The sequence below is a fragment of the Myotis yumanensis genome, unplaced genomic scaffold (genome assembly GCF_028538775.1).
Source record: "Myotis yumanensis isolate MYYU_CA2020_CCGP unplaced genomic scaffold, mMyoYum1.0.hap1 SCAF_5, whole genome shotgun sequence".
NCBI classification, from domain to species: domain Eukaryota; kingdom Metazoa; phylum Chordata; class Mammalia; order Chiroptera; family Vespertilionidae; genus Myotis; species Myotis yumanensis.
Genome location: NW_027223756.1, coordinates 108,048,280 through 108,062,274, shown reverse-complemented (window position 1 = coordinate 108,062,274; position 13,995 = coordinate 108,048,280). Strand labels below are relative to the sequence as shown.

Genomic DNA, 13,995 nt, shown 5'->3' with positions numbered 1-13,995 from the left:
GTCGTAATCTTTTGATAATAAATCTGGTACCATTACAAAGACCCCATTTACTATTGAGATTTCTGAATAGCATGATGATTGCACCCACTTTCAATTTTAATTTATGACACGGCATTCCCAAAGGAGTAATACTATTCAGAAATTCAATGGGGAAATTTTCCTTTGTTTCGTTGTTATGGGGTGGGGCCCCAACATTAGTAACAAAGAAACAGAATTAAAACTTTATTGTGGGGAGCCGCTACAGTGTTTTGGACAGGTTCAAGCCTTGGACTGATGAGAGGGCACAGTCCTCTCATTGCCATGTGCAAGTCCCAGCTTGGAGGGCAGGGCCCTCCCAGCACAATTATAGCCAACAGCTGTAGTTGTAAGCTTGAACCTGTGGTCCAAACACATGGCCCCACGTACCTGAGTGATGTGGGCTTGATAGAGTTCAGGTGCATGTAGTTGAGTAGGATTGAAACCCAGGAGAATGTTGTAAACATCTTGGTCACGCCCTTACTTTGCCTCATAGCATCTGCTATAAACTAAAGGCATGGCTGTGGGCGTGGTCACTGTCTCTCAGAGAAGCAGCATCCCACCGAGACCCAGCTTTCATTCTCTTGTCTGTCTTTTCTAAGCCTTTCAGCCGCCCCACTCGGTTCACTCCGTGCTGGCGAGGCACACTTTAGAAAGATCTGCCTCCATGATCCCAGGGCAGGCTCCTGCCTCAAACTCCGCCCTTACAGGAAACAGCTCGGGGAAACGGCTTCCGGGAGGGTGCAGCTGTTGCCAAGACAACCCCTGCAGGACTGACTTCCTTCCACTAGTCGCTCTTCATCTGTATGTGACGAACACCACCCATCGTTTTTATATAAGTAGATAGGATGTCCCTATTTCCCCCCTTTTGCCCCCTCTACCCAGCTCTTGCCCCCCACTTCTCTCTGGCCATCACCATACTGTTGTCTGTGTCCATGGGTTGTGCATATATTTTCTTTGGCTAATCCCTTCTTTAAATTCACTTCTTCAAATTTTTATTTTCAGATAAGTGCTTATAACTGCACTATTATATATTTTCTATTATATCATTTAGAATTAAGGTATTTTTTAATAGAACCCTTGTAAATTTTAGCACAATTTAATAAATTATGCTAGAAGCAATTAGGAGATTTTTCATGTAATGCATACACATTTCAACTAATATTTTATTAAATGTTAATATTTTAATTTGAAATAATCTCATACATGTAAAAAAAACTATAAAATACTACAGCATATTATATGTACCCTTCACCCAACTTCTTAGGTGTTAATAATTTAAACCATTATACAACTAGCAAAATTTGGAATATATTTTTCTTATAATCTCTTTAATGTTAATCCATTTACTTTTTTTTGTTAATCTTCACCCAAGGATATTTTTCCATTGAATTTTAGAGAGAGTGAAGGGAAAGGGAGAGACACATTGATTGGTTGCCTCCTGCACATGCTCTGATAGGGACTGGGGATCAAGCCAGCAACTGAGGTACATGCCCTTGACTGGAATCGAACCTGGGACCCTTCAGTCCACAGGCTAATGCTCTATCCACTGAGCAAAACAGGCTGCAGCTTAATTCATTTACTTTTAATCTATATGTGTCTTTATATTTAAAGTGGGTTTTGTTTTTGATTCACCCTCATAATCTGTCTTTTAATTGGTGCATTTGTGCCCCTGACTTTCAGAGTGCTTACTGATGGAGTTATTACCATATCAGGAGGCTTCTGGGGCTTCTGGGGCCAGCCAGCGGCCCGGGATTGAATCCGATCACGGGCGGCAGGCAGACGGCTTCTGGGGTCGCCCACGGGGGCCTGGATGGTGGCTTGTGCTGCCGGCTGGCGCTGTCCTGCCCTGCCTGCAGTATGCAAATTAGCCACCATCTTTGTTGGCGGTTAATTTGCATATCTCACTGATTAGCCGATGGGAGGCGTAGCGAAGGTACAGTCAATTACCATGTTGTCTATTATTAGATAGGATTTTTTTACAGAGAGGAAGGGAGAGGGATAGAGAGTTAGAAACATCGATGAGAGAGAAACATCGATCAGCTGCCTCCTGCATACTCCCTACTGGGGATGTGCCCGCAACCAAGGTACATGCCCTTGACCAGAATCGAACCTGGGACCCTTGAGTCCGCAGGCTGATGCTCTGTCCACTGAGCCAAATGGTTAGGAAAGGAGCCATTTTTTTAATACTCTGGTTAATTTAGAAGATACCCACATCCCCCTGAAAAAGGAACATTATTTCACTTTAACACTTATTCAGGTTCACTATACGTAGACGGCTGTGGGTTTTGTTCCTTGGGGAACCCACACATTTTTCTTTGTAGGGTTTTTCAATTTTAATGAAAACTTGTCAACCAAAGAAGAGAGAAATTCCTGGGAAAAACTCTTGGAGGCCATCATGCTGCCCGAACTGGAGGTGAGTGAAGAGGGGCAACAGGTTTGGGGGGAGGGCTTCCTGGGAAGTCGCTGGGGTTCAGCCTATGTGCCTTAGCAAAGGTGGCCAGAGCCCTCGGCCAATCTCAGATCCAGCTGTGCCAGCCCAGGTCACCCCTGCCTGCCATCCGACCTCTCCCTCCCTCGCCTGTGGGTGCATCAGGGGGAGGAACAGCTGGGGCCCAGAAGGTATGGGGCATAGTTTTCTCTCCATTTCATTTCACAGCAGATTGTGAAAGCAAGAGGCAGAGACGCAAACGACTACATATAGACCCACCCCCAGTGTGTACTAACGACCACAGGTCAACTACTCCTCAGTCAGACAAGGATGCTCCTCAGAGTAACAAAGCCCATCAGGAAATAAGCATCAGCGAGCAACAGGGTGGGAGGAAGATGTAGGCCTGAGTCTCCTGCCATCTGGGCAGACAGAACCATACAGAATTAGGATGAAAGTTAACCAACATGGATATTTGATTATGTGTCAAATGAGCAGGTCGGCCTAGAAGGTTTGGCTCAGTGGTTAGAGTGTCAGCCCTTGGACTGAAGGGTCCCAGGTTCAGTTCCCATCAAGGGCACGTACCTCAGTTGTAGTCTTGATCACCAGTGCTGGTCAGGGCACATGTGTGAGGCAACCAACCCATGTGTCTCTCTCACATCAATGTATCTCTCTGTCTCTCCCCCACCTTCCACTTTCAATGGAAAAAATATCGTCGGGTGAGGGTTAACAACAAAAAAATAAAATGAGCAGGTCAGGCTCCTGCTCATTCACCCACGGCCCCGTCCCAGGTGACCCCATCTGTCCACAGTGGTGCCTCATACCCAGCGCCTGGTATCATTTGCCCCATGTAGCATCTGGATAAAACCCTCCTAGAGGTGAACAATCTCATCAGCCGCGACAAGCATGTCCAATCCAACCCGGTGGCCAGGATCGTGTTCGAGGACCCGGCCACCTTCCTGCGCCGCCTGCCCCGGGGCAGCGCAGTCCACTGCTCAAAGATGTGGAGCTGCCGCACCAGGATCACCGTGGAGCACCTCCGGCACGTCGTGGAGCAGAAAAACGGCCAGGAGGCCGTGCCAGTCCTCTGGAGGTTCCTGCAGAAGGTGGGCACCTGGCAGGGACCATCTGCCTGATTCCACTTTGAGCCTGAGGCACGGTTAGAAGACAACCTGATCTTCCCTAAGGGTGGGCGCTGGGCACCCTGCTTCAGGGTTGGATCCTGACCCAGCTATCTGCAGCAGAGGACAAAGGGGAGGGTGGTGTGAACTTAACTCACAGGGGAATCATGCACGAGGTGGGATTAGTGGGAATCTGCAAAGACCTGGGGGGCCTGGGGAGCAAGAAAGAACAGGCTACGAGTCTCGCCTGGCCATGTCCGGCCACCTCCATCCCCCCAGCGCCTGGGGCAGCTGGTCATCCATGCATGTCTGTTGAATGAAAAATTCCAGTCTAAAGTCAAACAAAATCTCACCATTCCTGAACCGTTTGGGTTTACAGCACAAGGGGCATTAAGGGATGGTCGTATCCTTAGAACCAGAAACACACACTGCTCTTAGTTCAGTGCCTGGGACTTGCATTTTCTACAGTAGACGTCCCAGTTGTTTCCCTCCACGGAGCAGTGTTTGCAGCTTAGCGAGCTCACAGCAGAGGGGCTTCATGTTGAGACCCTGCTCTGTCCCTGGGAAGGTGCTCAGGCCAGGTCCTCAGCACGGCACCCCGGGGTGAGGCAGGAACCCCGCCTGGGCTCCAGGTCCTGGGCTCTGGGCTGCTCCTCTCCACACCCAGCCCATCCCCTTGGCCCTAGAGCAATGATGGAGAACCTTTTGAGCTCGGCGTGTCAGCATTTTGAAAAACCCTAACTTAACTCTGGTGCCGTGTCACATATAGAAAATTTTTGCTATTTGCAACCATAGTATAAAAACGATTTATATTTTTGATATTTATTTTATATATTTAAATGCCATTTAACAAAGAAAAATCAACCAAAAAAATGAGTTCGAGTGTCACCTCTGACACGCGTGTCATAGGTTCTCCATCACTGCCCTAGAGGCTGATGTGTGGGCCTGTGAGACAGGGGCTTTGTCTACTCCACTGCCTCCAGAGTGTAGAACGTGCTGACACGTGGCGAACCGCCAGGAGCTGCTTGCTGAAGGCGTGGAACAGCATTTTCCCCATTTCCAAGGGTCACACAAAATGCCACTTTGGCCCTGGCCAGGTTTTCTCAGTGGTTCGAGTGTCATGGGTTCAATTACTGGTCAAGAGCACACACCTCAGTTGCAGCTCCATCTTCCCCCGGGTTGGGGTGTGTAGCTAATCGATGTATCTCTCGCACATCCGTGTTTCTCTCTCTCCCTCCCTTCTTTCCTCTCTCTCTATAAATCAATGGAAAATATTCTCGAGTGAAATTTTTTTTAAAAAAAGCCACGCTGACTGGATGAAAATACAAACACACGCCATGAGCCAGCCCCACGGCCTCTGTTCCCAGTGGCACTTTCTGGGCAGATGAGGGATGTGATGGGTCGGTCTTCCCTCCCCAGGAAGCAGAACTGAGACTGGTGAAGTTCTTGCCTGAGATTCTGGCCCTGCAGAGGGATCTGGTGAAACAATTCCAGAATGTTCCAGAAGCTGAGTACCAGTCCATCAGAGGTTTCATTGACAGTCACAGCTCAGGTAGGACTCTCCCATCACAAGAGGTCAGGACACCTGTGTCTGGTGGCTCAAGGGTCACTCCAACTGGGGGTGGGGGCAGTTCTGGGCCCGCGGGCGCTTTTCGCAGGAGGATGGGCTGCCATGAACCCCGGGACACGGCGAAGGCTTTGCTGCAGCCTCACTCCAGCTCCCCACAGTGGGTCGCCATGCTCCCAAGGCAGCAGCATTTGGTGAGCGGGTGTAGGGCCAGCGCAATGTCCTGGCGGGTCTGACCTGCACAGTGGGGGTGTTTGGCAGGGGGCCTGAAGCAGCTGCTCCACAGCCGCATCACGGTGTTTCTGTCCACGTGGAACAAGCTGAGGAGGTCTCTGGAGACTCGCGGTGAGTGCACGCTCCCCTTCAACTCGAAAGGCCACAGGAGGACCCGTCCTCATGGCCCTGCCTGCAGTCCCCTCTCCACACAGCATCCTCTCCACACAGCACCACCTGCGTCTGGGTGGAGGGGTCTGGGATGGTGAAACCACACAGCTGGAAAATCCACCCTCTGGCCTGGCCGGTGTGGCTCAGTGGTTGAGTGTCAACCTATGAACTGGGAGGTCACAGTTCAATTCCGGGTCAGGGCACATGCCCGGGTTGTGGGCTCTGTCCCCAGTGTGGGGCGTGCAGGAGGCAGCCAATCCGCGGTTCTCTCTCATTAATATTTACTCTCTTCTCTCCCTTCCTCTCTGAAATCAATAAAAAAGAAAAGAAAAAAAATCCACCCTCAGTCCTCTTGGGTCTGTACATGTGCCAACAAAAGGGACTTGGGAGCTCTGGGGACAGTGGCACCCGGAGAACGGGAGGGGGACCTCAGTCCCTGGGCGCTGCTCAGGCTTGGGGTCCCTGCTGCGGCTCCTGCGGGGCCTCCGGCCCTGATGCCCGGCAGGAAGCGGCTCAGAGCAGCTGCTGGAAAACAGCCTGTCCTTTAAAGGAGAGATCAAGCTGCCTGCAGACTACTGCTGTGCCGACCGGGACCTGGACACGGAGTTCGAGGTCATTCTGCCCCGTCGCCAGGGCCTGGGCCTCTGCGCCACAGCCCTGGTCAGCTACCTGATCAGCCTGCACAACGAGATGGTCTATGCGGTGGAGAAGTTCTCCAAGGAGGAGCACAGGTGAGGGCACGCCCGGGGGTCCTGCCCTCTCAGCCCAGGAGGCGTTTCTGAGCCCTGGGGGCAGGGTCCGCAGGCCAAGTCAGCTCTCTGGCAAAAGCAGGTCCAGCCCCGCCCTCAAGTGTTGCAGGCCTCTGTGCGGTGTCCTCTGCTGCGGCCGGGAGCAGCACGCTGGACCGCCCCGAGCGCCGTCTTCCATCCGCAGCTACTCCGTGGACGCCTCCGAGGTGACCGACCTGCACGTCATCAGCTACGAGGTGGAGCGGGACCTGATGCCGCTGATCCTCTCCAACTGCCAGTACCAAGTGGTGCAGGGCGGCGAGAGCCTGCAGGAGCTGGACCTGGAGCGGATCCAGCACCAGGTCATCGGCCGCTTCCTCCAGGGCAAACCCAGGCTCAGACTTAGGGGCCTCCCCACGCTGGTGTACAGGCAAGACTGGAACTATGAGCACCTGTTCGCCGCCATCAGGAGCAGGATGCCCCAGGTGAGCACTGTGCCTGTCTCGCTGGGGGCTCCCTTCACACAGGCCACTCCCACACCGGGCGTTTCCTTCCCTAAGCCCACCCACCGCTCCTTCCGGAGGGCGGGCGGGGCCAGGTGGCGGGCACACACGCTTTCTCGTGGAGCATGGCAGATGGCAGTCTCGTGGTCCCAGTGTCATGGCCATGTGTGCCGATGTGGAAGGCCAGAGAACTCTGTTTGTGGCGGGTGTGTGTTGAGTGTGTGCATGTGTGAGCGTGTTAAATGTATGCGTGGAGTGTGTGTGCATGTGTGAGCGTGTTAAATGTATGTGTGGAGTGTGTGTGCATGTGTGAGCGTGTTAAATGTATGTGTGGAGTGTGTGTGCATGTGTCTGTGTGCACATCCTCACAAGTGGCTCTGAGGGTCTGGTGAGTCCCCATCTGTGACTTGGAAACAGCCGACACTTAGGAAGCACAGTGCTCCTCCCAGCCTATGACCTTGGCGGTGGAGGTCAGCAGTCTTACCAGGCCTCCATGCACCCCTGCCCACGGACCCCTGACCTGCTTCCCATTTCCAGAACCCCCTCCCCCACTCGGCCACCAGCGCCCTGGGCAGGCAGCTGCAGTCCCACAGCGACACCTGCGAAGCTCTGTCCCTCGTGGAAGTCACGCTGGGGTTTCTGAGCACAGCTGGCGAGGACCCCAACATGGACCTGAACGTGTACCTGCAGGACAAGCTGCGCATGGGCGACCAGACCGAGCAGGTGGTCAAGGTGGGTCTCAAAGGAGACCAGCTCTACCCCCCCCCCATCCTGCCCTCACTTCCTGAGGGCACAGCGAGCAGGTCAGTCTAGTGGGCAAGTCTAGCAGTCCCTCCCCAGCCAGCCCGCCTGGACACAGAACAGACCCTGAGGTCGAGGGTGTGCTGGGAAGGGAAGACGAGGCGCAGCAGCCAGCGCAGCAGGGGTGACCAAGGACAAGGCACCTGCCCACTGGTCCTGGCTGGGGCTGACGTGCTGTGTAGGAGCCTCTCACTCAGAGAGGCAGGGACTCAGCACTGGAGCCCATGGTGGAGGGAGAGAGACACAGGCACCTGAGTGCAGAGCGCTCAGCCACCACCTGTAGGAACCACTTCCTCTCGCAGGCCTTACACCGATGTCAGCTCCAGCACATCATCGCCCTCTGGCAGCTCCTCTCAGCCCACAAGTCTGAGCAGCTGCTGCGCCTGCAGAAAGTAAGTCCCGCCTCCTGATGTCCACTTGACACTTACTTCCCGGGCCTCCCTCACCTGTGCCTCCTTCGCTGCAGGAGCCCTTCAGGAAGATCAGTGCCAAGTACAGAGTGGAACTCAGCCCGGAACTCGCCAAGCACCTGTGCACGTTCCTGAACCAGAGCTCCCTGGACACCTTCCTCCTGGAGCTCCACGAAATGATCCTCTTGAAACTGAAGAACCCCCAAACCGAGGTCAAATTCAACCCCGAATGGAGGTAGGGCTGGTGCATCTGCAGGCCAGGCACCCTCGCACCATCATTCCTTCGAACCTCCAGTTCCTGTCTTACCTGCAGTTCTCATTGCCAGGGTCCCTGAGGACTGGCTTTGAGGGTGTCAGTCTCTAGTGCAGGGGTGGGGAACATCTGGCCCATGGGCCGTGAAACGCCTGCAAAATCACTTGGTGTGGTCCTGTCAAGGCATTAGGGGTGAGTAAATGTTTGACCAAATATAACAGGCTAATTTTTAAGTTGAGAATTTTGAATGGCCTGTGAATGCTGTTACAAATATCCAAATGGCCCTTGGCAGAAAAAAGGTTCCCACCCCTGCTCTATAGGATCTTTTTGAATAATTACAAAAGTCATATTCTCAGTATAGCAACTGGACTTACTTGTCAAAGAGGTGTTCATTTTAACTGTCATTATGTTGTTGCTGTACTTATTTATGCATTCACTGATTGACTTTTTATATTTATCTTTATATTTGAAAGGATTACAAATGTCACCTTTTCCCCCATTAACCCCTTCTAATCCACTCCCACCCCCACATTTTAACTCATAGAAAAAGCTACACCCATGCATAGTGTGAGAATACACACATTAATATTATCTGTCTTTTACATTTTCACCAACCTAATGGCCAGAAAATGCTGTCCCATGTCCACTCACAGTTCCCTATTCACTAGTAAGGCTGCAAATATTTTTTGTTTATCAGCCATTTGAATATTTCCTCTTAATTATCTCTTGATACCCTTTGATTATTTGGGGGGAGCTGTTTATTTTTTCTTAGTCTTAAAATATTAGAATTAACCTTTTATCCATTATGTTACAAATGCACCTTATTAAAATATGTTTTCATTGATTTCAGAGAAGAAGGGAGAGGGAGGGAGAGAGAGAAACATCAATGATGAGAATCATTGATTGGCTGCCTCCTGCACACCCCCTACTGGGGATCTTGCCCACAACTCCAGCCTGTGCCCTGACCTGGAATCGAACCCTGACCTTGGCGTTGAAATTTCTGAGGCCAAAGCTGACAGAATTTTTCTGTGGAGCCTCCATGGGGACAGAGAGTGATAAGGGCCTCCCTGATCCCGAGGCTATAAGATAATCCAGAGCGTTTTCTTCTTGTGCTTCTAGAGTTTTATGTTGTACACTAGGAGCCCAGTGCATGAATTCGTGCACCTTGAAAGTAACTGTGGGCCATGAGGCTATGGTGGGTATAGGGGCAGGTCTCAGCCCATACTCCAATTCCCCCACCCAGCCCCTCTCACCGTGGCCCCTGGTCCCCTGTCTGCCAGCAGCCCTGCTCCTGCCACCACCACTTCCACACTCTGACAGTGTTGATCCCGCTTGCAACTGCTCGTGGCGCAGAGCAATTGGTGCAGGCGCCAGCAGCGGGTTCGAGCAGAGGCTGCTGCCCCAATTGCCCCTCAGGAGCAGGGGGAGGTGGAGAAGCCCTGAGGGGCAATCAAGGGCGGCAACCACCGCTCACGCCCACTGACGGCGCCAAGAGATGGAACTGGTGCCGGGCGCCTGCAGCGAGTGCGAGTGGGGCCAGCGCCAGCATCAGGTGTGAGCAGCAGGCAGGACCGCGGTGCATGGGAGCAAAGAATTTTCAGTAACCACCAGAGGCTTTCCCCAGTGACAGTGATCAGCACCCCACCTTGGTCTGGCGACCCCGCTCACCTGCTCCACCATCCCACCACAGCCCATGCCCGCCATGTTCTGTGCACACCCCCTGGTGGTCAGCGCACATCATAGTGACCTGTTGTTTGGTTGTTCGATTGTTCAAAGTTCGGTCTGTTTGCTTACTAGGGTTTTATATATATAGATTATGTTGTAACCAGTTTATTGCTATGTGTGGTGTGTGAGGTAGGGATTTAACTTTGCTGGTTTTCTAAATAGAAGTCAAACCCCAGTCCCCTCACTAACACTGCAAAGTCTCTATTTTCTCCTATTATGCTATGTAGCATATACCTGTATACATTTATATCTTTGGATTTTTTTAACCCTCTCCTGAGACTGTTTATTGATTTTTTTTAGAGAGAGAGAGAGAGGTGAGAGAGAAACATCAATTGGTTGCCTCCATTACACATCCTGATTGGGGATCAAGCCCACAACCTGGGTATGTACCCTGACTGGGGATCAGACCCAAGACCTTTTGGTGCTTGGGACGACCCACCAACCAACTGAGCCACACCAGCCAGGGCCATGTCTTTGGATTTTTTAACAAGTCCTTGCTCCCCTGGGTTTTGGGTGTGGGGAAAGGAGCCCATTCCTGGGGAACCTAGATGCCTGTTCACACAGAATGGCAGGCTTCCCTTTATATCCAACAGGTCACATAGTTAGATGGGCCTCCACCAGGCGCTCCTTCCTGCAGGGCTTGTGCAGCGCATGGGAGGCAGTGGGTGCACACCAGAACCTCCAGCGGGGCTCCTGGTCCCAGGGGACCCACTGGCCTAGGGTGGCCTATGGCTTACCCTCGGCCTTTCTGGTTGAGGGAGAGCTGGTTCTGCCAGTGGCTGGGAGGGGTGCCCATGGAGGCGTATCCAAGGTTGTCTGGAATATGTTCTAAATGCCATCCCCTGTTCCTTGGTCTTTCAGCCTGAGAGACACTCTAGTCAGTTACATGGAGCGTAAAGATGGTGACATTCTCCCCGAGATGGAGTCTCTCTTCCCGGAGGAGATACTGCTCTGCCACTGCGTCTCCGCATGGAAAACAGCAGCCATGCTGAAATCGGCACGACAGACGAGATAGAGCCACTCCCTGCACACCACTTTACTCCTCCCCCTGCCCATGGCTGGCCCTGGGACTAGGCCTCAGGACCTGAGCCCCATGCTCTCCAGGTGGTGACCACTGTCCCTGGAGGTGGGACGGAGCAGGACACGGGCCTCACGTTCCAGGGGAGCAGATGGGAACAGTCTGTCTCAGGCCTCTAGGCCCCTGATGGTCACACCCCCAGACACCAGGCCCCTTCCTCTGATTACATGTCAGAGCGGGGGAAATGGGGTTACACATTTTTGCTTTTTTTTTTTCTAATATGCTTTGCACTTGTGGAAGAGAATCTGGCTTCCTTCCTTCCTCTTTTCCTGCTGAGTTCTTCCTTACACTAACCACTCCGGGGTAATTAGAGAAAGTTTAAGTCAGTTAAGGAAACGGCTGATGGACAGACAAGAGGCCCGTAAGGCAGAGGGGGACTGGTATGAGAATCTGTTCTCCTGGTCCCCCTGGCTCACAACCCTCCTATCCGCTGTGGCAAGGCCCCTCCTCTCTGTCAAACTCATGGTCCTGCACACCCAGTACTCTCAGCTAGTAGATACTAGCGATGCGTCCAGGGTCTGAATTCGTCTCCTAAGACAAGTAGAGAGTGTGATGAATTGAATGTCAGTAGAAAATTTTCAAATCTGTTCCCCAGCCGTGCCCCAGTTAGAGTTCTCTGTAAACTGACAAGAGATCAAGGATGGGGTCAAGGATGGGTAACCAGACATAACACCAAGTTTCCTACTTCCTGATATCTGTGCGTCAAGGCCCTGATTAGACCTTTGTAACTGTACCCAAGGACGTTTGTGGTTTCTGTGAATAAAAGCTTGCCTAGCACCAAGGTCGGGCTGCTGCAGGAGGAGAGCTCCCTGCGTGGAGATGCCTGTGGCAGTCGGTGGCCAGCTCAATAAACCCTCGCTTGCTGCTTAAGACCTAATTGGAGTCGGTGGTCTTACTCTCGCGAATGTTGGTCCATAACAGAATTGCCTGAACCTGGGAATAACTGAAAGAGCTCACTGGGGTGGGGGGGGGGGGGGGATGGATGGGTGGGGGGGGCGGTGAGATGGAGCGAGAAGAAATAGCTCATGACTGTCAATTAACTAATGAAATCCCATAACCCATGAGGAAAGATACATGGCTGGCATGCCCAAGGAGGTAAGGTCTTACAGAGAAGGGCACAGGGGTGAGTTGTGAAGATTTGAAGGTAAGACCCCACCAACCTCGAGACTGTTTCTGCCTGGGCCACAAGCAGAAGGGCTGTGCAGCAGGGAGATGCCCAGACAATGGAATGAGAGAGCAGAAGGTGAGGAGGAATCAGAGGACTGGCGGTGGTGCAGGCATGGATTTCTGGGTGAGCCTGCTGTTGTGCTAACATAACAGCTCCAGGGAGGGCTGCGTGGTGGCCTTGCAAACTCAGAGACCTAAAGTAACCATGAAGGATGGTCTGAAATTAAAACTTTACCTAAAAGCAGTTATGGTGGGTAGTCACGTCCTAGGCTGGTATCTTCCCTGACAAAGGTCAATCTTCACCTTAACTGAGCCTACTGTCTTTTTGCATCTATGATAACATATTGTTGGAATGTCAAATTAATTTTCCTTTCTCCGGACCTCCTCAAAGCATAGGCACCACTCTGCGAAGGCCACAAATACCCTCATTATTATTAATTGCTGACTGCTAACTATTCTGCACCCACCTGTGTAAAAGAAGCAGGTGTCTATCATTTACTTTTTATCCAATCCCAGAGGTTTCCCCACTTTGCTTTCTCCCACCTCCCTAACCTATCACCAATGGATTTCACGTAACCCCCTTACATCTTCTCTTTTGATTGTAATGTATAAAATAAGGTAAAAAAAAAATTGCCATTCTCCAGAGCATTATCCTCATATATTGAGATTCTGCTTCCCAGCAATTGACAGTTTGGCGCAAATAAACTCACAAACATTCTTCAGAGGTTTAAATGTTCTTACAGTGACATTGTAGTTCCAGACGCCAGGCTGTCGCAGAGGAGCCTTTTCTAATTGGAAGAGAAAAATGAAACTTCTCCCTAAAGTGGCATTTTTCCAGTCAAACATAAGTGGGCAGCCGGAAGCTTGAGATCTTTCTCACATTCTTTATTTCCTTCTATTGGGGATCCCCCCACCCCACAACCCCCCAGCCATTAGCTCAGGCTGGGATAGCTGGGCCTTGGCTCCCGCCCAGGCCAGGGGTGGAGGGTGCCCTCTGAGGCGGAGGCTGCTGCTTTGGGGAGTGGCATTAAACGCCAAGGCTCCGAACTCTGCTGTCACTCTGCCACCTCTGACATGGGCATGGTCACACAGGCCTGTAAAGACAGTATACAGGCTGCCAACTGTCTCTCAATAGAGACCAAAACCTGATGGCTATTCTTCTTTGCCCACCTGGGCAACTTCTCTCTCTGCAGCTAGGCACCTTTTACTTTTTGGGGTTCACCCCAGATAGCCCCCTTTCAGGACAGCTAACACATAGCCATAACAATGGCCTTCAGTGTGGGAATCTGGACACTTGCCAGTTACTTCCAAAGATTATCAAGGACTGTAGACCATCACTTGTCTACAGCAACTGCTGGCAGCTACAGCTACATTCAAACCTGTAAGAGCATCAAAGGTTAATCAACATATTAGTACAATGAAACATAATATTGGCACTATGGCCGCTTCAGGCAGCTAAATCTTCTGCTACTAAACATGACATATGGTAGGGCTATACAAACATCTTAGGGAGGTGACTAAAGTCTATTTTCGACCTTCCCACACAAGGCAAAATTGTCCTTGTCTCTCTGGAGCCATGTCCATGAAGATGCAGGCATTATCTAAGTCTATTATATAGTTTTCTGTGGGCCACTGTCAGGGCTGTGCATTGCGGCCAGTTCTTCTTTCTAGCTACAAACACAGTCTGTCCAATTTCCTTAAAATGTATTCTGGCACAGGAGAAAGTTGTTTTGCTGTACACAGGCAGCTTAACCCCTATACAACTGGGCTTGGACCTCTGCCTAGCAAACTGCAGTCTATAAGTTCAATATTCAG

General features: G+C 51.5%; 1 protein-coding gene across 1 annotated transcript in view; it reads left to right on the top strand.

The window, feature by feature from the left end:
- LOC139011343 (E3 ubiquitin-protein ligase RNF213-like) overlaps positions 1–11,890 on the top strand; it is a 102,715-nt gene extending 90,825 nt beyond the window's left edge. Inside the window, exons 56-65 of the mRNA XM_070416925.1 lie at positions 2,340–2,431; positions 3,298–3,549; positions 4,984–5,116; positions 5,393–5,476; positions 6,066–6,246; positions 6,449–6,728; positions 7,284–7,478; positions 7,850–7,939; positions 8,014–8,192; positions 10,797–11,890. Of these exons, the coding sequence (XP_070273026.1) occupies positions 2,340–2,431; positions 3,298–3,549; positions 4,984–5,116; positions 5,393–5,476; positions 6,066–6,246; positions 6,449–6,728; positions 7,284–7,478; positions 7,850–7,939; positions 8,014–8,192; positions 10,797–10,950 (1,640 nt within the window). The 3' untranslated portion in view covers positions 10,951–11,890. The remainder of the gene's footprint in view (positions 1–2,339; positions 2,432–3,297; positions 3,550–4,983; positions 5,117–5,392; positions 5,477–6,065; positions 6,247–6,448; positions 6,729–7,283; positions 7,479–7,849; positions 7,940–8,013; positions 8,193–10,796) is intronic.
- Positions 11,891–13,995: the final 2,105 nt, after the last annotated feature.